This window comes from Salmo salar, chromosome 12, assembly GCF_965601325.2.
Source record: "Salmo salar chromosome 12, fSalSal1, whole genome shotgun sequence".
Lineage (NCBI taxonomy): Eukaryota > Metazoa > Chordata > Actinopteri > Salmoniformes > Salmonidae > Salmo > Salmo salar.
This window is the reverse complement of record NC_138302.1, coordinates 8302501-8314095: the sequence shown is the minus strand read 5'-3', so window position 1 is coordinate 8314095 and position 11595 is coordinate 8302501. Positions and strand designations below refer to the sequence as shown.

Here is an 11595-nt window from a genome sequence, read left to right as displayed (position 1 = left end):
CACCTGCCAGGTTTCCGAACATTTCTGGGGGGAATGTCCCTTAAAATGTTCAGACTCCGTAATGGAGAATATTAATTGTATGTGTCCACATAAATGAGTATGTGACTAACCTTGTGAAACTGTCCTATTATAATCTCCTGTTCTTGTGTGTAACTTCCTGTGTTGCAAACCAATTTGCACCTGCGTCCTTGTAGAAATAAAGTCCTTCCGAGGAACAGGAAACTATAAAGATATGTGTTCGTCTCCCAATGCTCCGGAATTCTCCACTTCGCTGTGTAACTAGTGTATAAGAGATCATACAAAGATTTTTCTGTGACTTGTGGATGATGTTATAATTATTTGTTGGTCTGATTTGATTAATGAGGAGCATCCAGACGCTGCACTTGATGACTTTATGAAATTGCTTCTTCCAATTATTGATAAACATGTACCTGTTAAGAAACTGACTGTTAGAACTTAATTCTCCATGGATTGATGAGGAATTGAAAAACTGTATAGTTGAAAGAGATGGGGCAAAAGTAGTGGCTAATATGTCTGACTGCAAATCTGTCTGGCTTACTTACTGCACATTGAGAAATGATGTGACCAAACTCAACAAAAAGAATAAACTTTATTATGAATCCTAGATCAATGATATAAAGAATGGTGGAAACAAACTTGTAAAAAAACATAATGAAAGAAAAGCAGTGCAAGTATTGAATTTTGTAAAGTTAGTGTGGGAGAGGTGGAAGAATTGTTATCGATCATGAATGACTGTCACGTCCTGACCATAGTAAGATGTTATTTTCTATGGTAGATTAGGTCAGGGCGTGACGGGGTGTTTTGTGTTTTTCTATGTTTTCTATATCTATGTTTAGTTCTAGTTTTCTATTTCTATGTTGTTTTTGGGGGGGATGATCTCCAATTAGAGGCAGCTGGTCCATTGACCATTGCCTTTCTAACACACAGTGACTTAGGGTTCATTTTGCACTTCCTAAGGCTTCCACTAGATGTCAACAGTGTTTAGAACCTTGTTTCAGGCTTTTGCAGGGAACAGAGAGCAAACAAGAAGGCCGGGAAGTCGGTGACTCAGAAAATGACATGAGTTCATTGGCGCGCATTCACGTGAGCAGGTAGCTGTGTTCCATAACGTTTTTCAAGACATTGGAATCGTCCAGTTGGAATATTATTTACGTTTTATGTAAAAAGGCCCTAAAGATTGATGCTATACAACGTTTGACATGTTTCTACGAACGTAAATAGAACTTTTTTTGACTTTTCATCGTGAAATTTTGGGCGTGCTTCCTACATTTGGAGTAGCTTACTGAACGCGCAAACAACAAGGAGGTATTTGGACATAAATTATGGACTTTATCGAACAAAACAACATTTATTGTGGACCTGGGATTCCTCGAAGTGCCTTCTGATGAAGATCATCAAAGGTAAGTGAATATTTATAATGCTATTTTTGATTTTAGATGACTCCAAAATGGCAGGTATCTGTATTGCCTGATGTATTTTTCTGAGCGCCGGACTCAGATTATTGCAAAGTGTGCTTTCCCCGTGAAGCTTTTTTGAAATCTGTCACAGCGGTTGCAGTAAGGAGATGTTTATCTATAATTCTTTGAATAACAGTTTAATATTTTATCAACGTTTATGGTGAGTATTTTTGTAAATTGTTGTGCTGATTCACCGGCAGTTTTGGAGGCAAAATATTTTCTGAACATCACGCGCCAATGTAAAATGGGGTTTTTGGATATAAATATGAACTTTATCGAACAAAACATACATGTATTGTGTAACATTGAGTCCTAGGATTGTCATTTGATGAAGATCGTCAAAGGTTAGTGCTTAATTTTAGCTGTATTTCTGGTTTTTGTGACCCCTCTCCTGCTTGGAAAATGGCTGTGTGGTGTTTCTTGATGGCACTCTGTCCTAACTTCATGCTTTCGCCGTAAAGCCTTTTTGAAATCGGACAATGTGGTTGGATTAAGGAGAGGTGTATCTTTAAAATGGTGTAAAATAGTTGTATGTTTGAGAAATTTGAATGATGAGATTTTGTTGTTTTGAATTTGCCGCCCTGATATTTCACGCTAGCGTCCCACATAGCCCATAGAAGTTAAGGAAGTGTGTATGTCGCATTCTGTATCATAAAGCTATGAAAGTTATAAATTTAGAACCACCTGCTCGATTGGAATCCAGCGATGTCTGTGTCTTCAGTGTCCTAGAACTGTTTCATTTTTTGTGTTCTGACTTGTAAACAGAATGAATAAAATAAGTAATGTAAACATATCAGTAATTACCAGGAAGCTCTACAACATTTGTTTTGAAATTACACCAAGATTGTTAACTGGCCTCCGGTTATTGAGGGATCTGATTAGGATTTACTCTCATAGCAAGGCCGTTTTATCATGTGGAGGTTTTATTCAGGTCTCTATTTAAAAACAAATCAGTGTCTTTGGCAGGAGAAAGACCAGACTCAGAGGAACCAGAGCCAGGGACATCCAAACCAGCAAGACGACACCAGTGCTCCCAGTGTGGTAAGAGTTTTAACCAGAAAGGACACCTGAACCAACACGAGAGAATACACACAGGGGAGAAGCCTTACCACTGCTCCCAGTGTGGAAAGCATTTTAAGCAATTAGACACCCTCGAAGGTCATGACTGTATACACACAGGGGAGAAGCCTTACCACTGCTCCCTGTGTGGAAATACTTTTAGTCATTTAACCTCTATGGGCTAGGTGGGACGCAAGCGTCCCACCCGTGGTGCACTCCATCAACAGCAGGTGCATTTCAAGAGCGGCAAATTTGAATCCAAATAAATGTCAAAATTCAAATTTTTCAAACATACAACTATTTTACACCCTTTGAAAGATAAACATCTCCTTAATCTAACCACGTTTTACGATTTCAAAAAGGTTTTACGGCGAAAGCATAAATTTAGAGTATGTTAGGACAGTACATTTACAAGAGTTGTGTGTAATGTTTCATCAATTCAAAGACAGGGTCACCAAAACCATAAAACCAGCTAAAATGATGCACTAACCTTTTACAATCTCCATCAGATGACACTCCTAGGACATTATGTTAGACAATGCATGCATTTTTAGTTCTATCAAGTTCATATTTATATCCAAAAACAGCGTTTTACTATGGCATTGATGTTGAGGAAATCGTTTCCCTCCAATAACCGGCAGTCAAGTCAACACCACAAATTAAATAATTAAAATTAGAAAACATTGGTAAAATATTATATTGTCATTTAAAGAATTATAGATTTACATCTCTTGAACGCAATCAACTTGCCAGATTTAAAAATAACCTTACTGGTAAATCACACTTTGCAATAATCTGAGCACTGCGCCCAGAAAAATACGCGTTGCGATACAGACTAGCCGTCATGTTGGGGAGATCTAAAATCGAAAATACTATGTAAATAATCCATTACCTTTGATTCTCTTCATCAGATGTCACTTCCAGGTATCACAGGTCCATAACGAATGTAGTTTTGTTCAAAAAAGCTCATCATTTATGTCCAAAAATCTCCGTCTTGTTAGCACATGATCTAAGCCCGCCGGACTTCACTTCATGAACGAGGGGAAAAAATATATTTACGTTCGTTCAAACATGTCAAACGTTGTATAGCATAAATCATTAGGGCCTTTTTTAACCAGAACATGAATAATATTCAAGGTGGACGAATGCATTCTCTTTTATAACGTATTGGAACGAGGGTACCCAACATGAACTCGCGCGCCAGGTGTCTAATGGGCCATCATCGTTCCATGGCTCTTGTTCGGTCAGATCTCCCTCCAGAAGACTCAAAACACTTTGTAAAGGCTGGTGACATCTAGTGGAAGCAATAGGAAGTGCCAAAATATTCCTCAGCCCCTGTGTTTTTCAATGGCATAGGTTTAAAGGTAATACAACACATCAGGTATCCTCTTCCTGTCAGAAAATGTCTCAGGGTTTTGCCTGCCAAATGAGTTCTGTTATACTCACAGACACCATTCAAACAGTTTTAGAAACTTTAGAGTGTTTTCTATCCATATATAATAAGTATATGCATATTCTAGTTACTGGGTAGGATTAGTAACCAGATTAAATCGGGTACATTTTTTTATCCAGCCGTGCAAATACTGCCCCCTAGCCCTAACAGGTTAAGGGACTGCAAAAACCATGAGAGAATACACACAGGGGAGAAGCCTTACCACTGCTCTCAGTGTGGCAAGTGTTTTAACCTGCTAAGAGCCCTGAAACACATGAGAGAATACACACAGGGGTGTTCCCATTGTAAAAAAAAGTTTTAAACACATAAGCTACTTGAAAAAACATGAGAGAATACACACAGGGTAAAAGTCTTACAAATGCTCAGACTGTGGGAAGACATATTACTCATCACAGTCACTTAAAAGTCACGTGAGAATCCACACAGGAGAGAATAATTACTTATCCTAGTGTGTAAATTGATATTTCACATCACATTGACTTAAAATTCATCAGAGAACATACACAGTGCTCCCGTTGTCTTATATTTTTGACCGATAATGTGTTTACCTGTTTATACCATATGAAATTGAATTGTACAAAGTATACTCAAACATATATTTTTATGTTTTTATCAGAAAACATGAATTGAATATGGAGTATGTCAGTTTGAATATAAAGTAGATCAGATTCCTTCTGTTTTAAATGGTCCTTTTTTAAACTGTGTTTGTCATTCCTCCAGCACTACAGATAATCAAGTGATATTTGGACGTGATGCATTTGTTCCATTGTTTACATTTGCATTGTTGGCCCACTGATGGTTTAATGAAATGAAAATGTTCACAGACTGTAATGGAAATGTGTGTCCACATAACTGAGTATGTGACTAACCTTGTGAAACTGACCTATTATAATCTCCTGTTCCTGGGAGTATCATCCTGCGTTGCAAACTAGCTTGGACCTGTGTCCTTGTATGAATGAAGTCCCTCCCAGGAACAGGAAACTATAAAGATATGTGCTCATCGAATTCAGACTGTCTCCTCTACGCTGTGTAACTCTGTTATTCTCTCTGAGCTCAGAAATAAACAATCTTGGTTTGACTTGGACTCCAGCAGATCCTTATTTTATAATATCCACCACAACTCTCCCACAGATTGCTGTTTCATCGTTGTCTCAATGAAGAGTTCTTTGTTTTACTTTCCTGGGGGCATTTACAAGCCTCCCACTGGTTGAAAAACATTATGTCCATGTCATTTCAACAAAACAAATCCATGTGATGATGTTTAATTAATGTGGAAAACTGATTGGATTTGTAAAAAGCCATGATCAGGTATTTTTTCACCGAACTGGCACCTAAATCCAATGACATGACATTTTGTGTAGTAGGAAGTCGCAGTCCTACTATCTGACTGGTAATAGGACTTCACTGCTACTTCCTATCTGACTGGTAATAGGACTTCACTGCTACTTCCTATCTGACTGGTAATAGGACTTCACTGCTACTTCCTATCTGACTGGTAATAGGACTTCACTGCTACTTCCTATCTGACTGGTAATAGGACTTCACTGCTACTTCCTATCTGACTGGTAATAGGACTTCACTGCTACTTCCTATCTGACTGGTAATAGGACTTCACTGCTACTTCCTATCTGACTGGTAATAGGACTTCTATTTATTCAATCAATCAAGCAAATTTGTATGGCCTTTTTTTTTTTTACCTCAGCAGTGGTCACAAAGTGCTTTTACAGTAATCTGGCCCAGAGAAACCTTGGACATACAGGGCACCACTGGTCCTGCCTTTCTCCCTGTGTGATGTCATATCCTTTTCCTGTTAAGGCACCTGACCAGCTGAGTGCAGGTGGGCACTCCTGTGAACATGGGGCTGAAGATCAGACAGTGAAGAGACTCCGGGGGCAGGGATGAAGGCTGTAGGAATGAAGATATAAGATAGCATAACTTTCTGTAGGCAGTATAGCATAACTTTCTGTAGGCAGTATAGCATAACTTTCTGTAGGCAGTATAGCATAACTTTCTGTAGGCAGTGTAGCATAACTTCCTGTAGGCAGTATAGCATAACTTTCTGTAGGCAGTGTAGCATAACTTCCTGTAGGCAGTATAGCATAACTTTCTGTAGGCAGTATAGCATAACTTTCTGTAGGCAGTATAGCATAACTTTCTGTAGGCAGTATAGCATAACTTTCTGTAGGCAGTGTAGCATAACTTTCTGTAGGCAGTGTAGCATAACTTCCTGTAGGCAGTGTTTGAAAGTAGTGGAATAAATGACATGGAATTAAAAGGTGTGGTGTTTACTAATGAGTATGTACAATGTTTATTGTGTGATCAAAATCTACTATAAAAATGATAGTCGTCTTAGTTTACCATACTTAATTGCCAATCAACTATCCCAGCATGAACAGCAGCCTCAGAACAAATTCTTATTTACAATGGCAAAATGCCTGCTGTTGGGCAGTAAACACAGATCTGGTTATTTTGAAGATACTTTTTATGAAGTTGTTAGCAAGAATAAACAATGTAATTAACATTTTCCCAAACTAGTCAGCAGATGATTTTTTCAAGTTGTTTCTTGCGTGACGTATAATCTAGTGGACGGGACCGTTCGACACAAGGCTACTGATTCAGACAGATCAGTAGCTTGCTAGCCAACGTTCTATACTGAAAACGGGTACATTCTGAAAGATTTTGTTGATGTGATAACAAAAATGTTATTCACTTCTGAATTCAGGATAATGCTGTTTGTTTTATTTTACTTAAATGTTATTTATGTCTCATACTATGCAAATACACTACCAAGCAATGCAAGTAGATATTTGGAATGAACCCCAAAGCAGTTTTTGATCAAGAATTTAAGAAAACCAGTAGTCATGATCAGACTATGCTTCCTATTCAGGCATCATATAATGCACAGCCACATGCAAATACATGAACTCCACCAACATTTAAAAAAAAACTTTAACATGACTACTGGTGATGGTTAGATTGCATTATTTTTCTTTGTACATGGTGTGCCCGCCTCCTGAGTCTGACTAAAAGTCCACTCGGAATACCTCTTCTCTACCGTCGGCGACGAGCCCTGGGGGGTACGAACAAAGGATCCAATTCTGGAAAGTCGTATTCTTGGTCGTAATGCTGGTGAGTTACCGCCGCTCTGATATCCGTTATTTCCGGCTGTATTTAATAACACAACAAACATTCTGGGCTAACAGAAATAACACACACAAAACACTGCAAAGTTGCTAAGGAGCTAGAAGCAGAGTTTAGAATATGTCTCTTGGGAATATTTTAACTTGGCACATACTGTGCATTGGGAAAGTATTCAGACCCTTTGACCTTTTACCTTACAGCCTTATTCTAAAATGGATTAAATAGTTTTTTTCCCTACACACAATACCCCATAATGACAGAGCGAAAACAGGTTTGTATTTTTTTGCAATGTTGTTAACAATTATAAATGTACGCGACCCACCATTAACAGGGTCACGACCCATACTTAAGAAAGGCGGTTGTAGGGTCATACCCAAAACTCGATGCAGTAATCGCTGCCAAAGGTGCATCAACAAAGTACCGAGTAAAGGGTCTGAATAGTTATGTAAATGTGATATTTCCATTTTTTATTTTAACCTGTTTTTGCTTTGTCATTATTGGGTATTGTGTAGATTGATTAAAAATAAATACATTTTAGAATAAGGCTGTCACGTAACAAAATGTGAAAAAAGTCAAGGGGCCTGAATACTTTCCGAAGGCACTGTATTTGCACCCTCTCAGTGAACTAATCCATGGCAGAGGCCTAGACTAAAATCCAATTTATGCTTTTTCCAAAAATTTGGTCTTAGGCTCCATATGGAGGGTTAAAACCTCTTCCAGATAGGACCCTTCATCTCAATTTCCACCTAAAATGACACCCTGCCTGCAGCTCAGGACCCGAAGCAGGGATATGCATATTCTTGATACTATTTGAAAGGAAACACATTTGTGGAGATGTGAAATTAATGTAGGAGAACATAACACATCTGGTAAAAGATAAAAACAAAAACATGTTTTCAATTTTTATTTGATCATCTTTGAAATAAGAAAGGACATACATTGAGATGGACGCTGGGGATCATTTATATGTTGTCCACAACAGGGCAACAGTATATGTGCAAAGTTTGACTGATAACTTCAGGAATGAGCGAGTTACATGACATTTAGTATGAATTCACCCAGGTGTCCCACACGAGTTACCCAAGTGGCCAAATTGATACATTCAAGAAAATACCTATATAGAACAACACAAGAGGGCAACAGTAGTTGTGCAAAGTGTCAGACTGATAACTTCAGGAATGAGCGAGCAACATGACAGTTAGCATGAAGTCACACAAGTTGCCCAAATGTACCCAAGTGGCCAAATTGGTGAAGTGATACATTTTTATGCAAATAACTATATACAACATAACAAAATGCTATTCTAACACACCATTTTATAAAATAAAAATGTTTAAAAAACAAGGGTAAACCCTTGGAAGACCCTCAGTCCTCTACACAATATCGTGCTGCTGATGCCATGTCCCATAGCAGTCTCTTTCTGCTGTAAAGCAGAGGCAAACTGAACAAGTGCTGCAGGTGATGGGGGACTTCATGCGACAAAGAACACAACGACGCCTCCATGCTGTTGCCTTTTGGCCCCGAGGCACATTCATGCCTGCAGTTATGAATTTTGGCATGTGAACAACACTGGTGACAGGAGTAGAGGGGACAGAAGGTGCTGCAGTGGACTTTGTGCCGTAGCCAGCAAGCTCCCGGATGAGCAGCTCTCTGAAGGCTAGCTGTGTCATGGAGGTCTGTCCAGAGCTCTTAGCCATTTCCTTCTGGAGGACGAATGCATTCACCACAGCAATGTCAATGAAGTGATAGAACACTGTCTTGTACCATTTCCTTGTCATGTGGAGAACATTGTTGTAGCCTATCAGAGCATCTGACAGGTCCACACCTCCCATGCTCTTGTTGTAGTCCTTCACAGCAGCAGGAATGGGGACATTCTTTGTGGTCCATGCCCCATTAGCGTCCTTCACACGCCTGACGACGTGATTGCCACTGAAGGATTTGTGGATAGTGGTGCACATGACCACCTCTCTGGTATCCATCCACTTTACAAAGAGCAGGTCATCTTTACGAATCCATCTCATGGTACCCCTATCAGCCCTCTTAGGCATGTCGTTCACTTTTGTTTTGGGAAAACCTACTCGGTTGGGACGAATGGTGCCACAAGACCACACATCCAGCTTCCTCAGGTCTGTGAACAGGGTAGGGCTTGTGTAGAAGTTGTCCACAAACAGTTTGTAGCCTGTCCCCAGCAGTTGAAAATCCAATAATTCCATAACGGAATCATAACTAAGTCCCTTACCGGTGTCTGAGATGGATTTCCCCTCGTAAACAAAACAATTCCAAGTGTAGGCACACACAGAATCGGCCAAAACAAACAGTTTGTACCCCCATTTTGTCGGCGTGTTACACATATATTGTTTGAGGCCAATTCTAGCCTTTGAGGATACCATCCTCTCATCTATGGACAGGTTCTGGTTGGGCTGAAAATGGGTCTTGCAGGCCTCAACCATGCTGGGGTAGAGAGGTTTGATTTTGCAGAGCCTATCAAAGCTTGCTGTGCCTCTCTTCTTGTCATTGTCATCGTCAGCTTGTGGGTCACTGATATGAAGCGCCCGTGAGATAGTCAGAAACCTTTTACAAGACATGACAGTGGTGGGGAAAGGCAGTTGGTAGAGTGTTGACGTTCTCCAGTAGTCCTTGAGGTGTTCGAACTTCACAAGCCCCATGTAAATAACCAGTGAGATGTAACAGTACAGGTCTTGGATGGAAATGGGCTTCCATGCCTCTTTCTTGCCTGCTTGTTTCTTAGCCCCATACTTGTTGGTGTTAGACACCAGCGAATCCAGAACTGACAAGGAGAAAAACATCTGGAAAAGATGAAGGGGGCTGTACTTTGCAGTCATGTCCAGCTGAGGTCCTGGCTGTCTTTTCGGTCTAAATGTTGGTGGAAGTAGCTCCACATCATCTTCTAGCACGGTGTGCCAGCGGTCCTCTGCCTCGCTGGTAGTTACCGCTGGTTCACTGGCCCTCCTCCGCTTCTGGGCTGGCCTCTTCACACATCTAGATGGCCGGGCGGGGGAAGGTGTGGAGCCGGAGACAGCAGGGGTCCGGCTGGATGAACCAGCTTCAGCGTCTGAATTAGTGGGGGATGAACACCTTGACATTGGGGGTTCCCATTGTTCATCAGAGTCCCTGGCACTGTTTAAGAAAAAAAAGAAAAAAATCAGTAAGAATACTTTTACAGATGAGCCCTGTATCAACACGTAAAATAAACAGATATCTACTATATAGAGTAGAGGGACCATAATCACGACAGTGAAGTGTGTGTTTATCAATGGTAAATAAGGCTGGTCAGGGGAGAACGGCTCATAGTGGTGGCCGGGGTGGGGTGAGTGGAATGGTATCAAGCAACACGGTCTGTGGTGCTGCTCCATTCCGGCCATTGTTGTGGGTCACCCTCCCCTCAACAGCCTCCAGCCTATTTATATAACAATGGAATGGAGTGAACGGAACAGCACCAAACAAACCATGTTGCTTGATGATGTGGAACCTTGGGGCGGCAGGTAACCTAGTGGTTAGAGCGTTGGGCCACTAACCCAAAGGTTGGTGGATCGAGTCCCAGAACTGACAAGGTAAAAATCTGTCGTTCTGCCCCTGAACAAGGCAGTTCCTAGGCCGTCATTGTAAATAAGAATTTGTTCTTAACTGACTTGCCTAGTTAAATAAAAAATAAAATACCATTCCACTCACCATACCCCGGCCACCACTATGAACCGTTCCCCCCCCTGACCAGCCACAGGAATGGAAGACCCATAGTTACCTCTGCTGCAGATGATAAGTTCATTAGAGTTACCAGCCTCAGAAATTGCAGCACAAATAAATGCTTCACAGAGTTCAAGTAACAGACATCAACTGTTCAGAAGAAACTGCTTGAATTGCTGCAAAGAAACCACTACTAAATGACACCAAATGAGAAGATGAGACTCTTGGGGCCAAGAAACACAAGCATTGGACATTAGACCGGTGGATATCTGTCCTTTGGTCTGATGAGCACATATTTGAAATTTTTGGTTCCAACCGCGGTGTCTTTGTGACATGGAGTAGGTGAAGGGATGATCTCTGCATGTGTGGTTCCCACCGTGAAGCACGGAGGTGGTGGTGTGATGGTACTTGCTGGTGACACTGTCAGTGATTGATTTAGAATTCAAGGGTACCAAAGCATTCTGCAGCGATACGCCATCCCATCTGGTTTGAGCTTAGTGGGACTATAATTTGTTTTTCAACAGGACAATGACCCAACACACCCCCAGGCTGTCTAAGGGCTATTTGACCAAGAAGGAGAGTGATGGAGTGCTGCATCAGATGACCTGGTCTCCACAATCACCCGACCTAAACCCAACTGAGATGGTTTGGGATGAGTTGGATAGTAGAGTGAAGGAAAAGCAGCCAACAAGTGCTGGTTGAGAGAATGCCAAGAGTGTGCAAAGCTGTCAAGGCATGATTCCATGTGTGTGTTTTCATAGT

General features: G+C 40.8%; 1 protein-coding gene across 1 annotated transcript in view; it reads right to left on the bottom strand.

The window, feature by feature from the left end:
* Window positions 1-8020: 8020 nt before the first annotated feature.
* The window catches only part of LOC106595747 (piggyBac transposable element-derived protein 4), a 14127-nt gene continuing 10552 nt past the window's right edge, over window positions 8021-11595 (bottom strand). The window contains exon 5 of the mRNA XM_045690591.2: window positions 8021-10269. Coding sequence (XP_045546547.2) covers window positions 8505-10269 — 1765 coding nt within the window. The 3' untranslated portion in view covers window positions 8021-8504. The remainder of the gene's footprint in view (window positions 10270-11595) is intronic.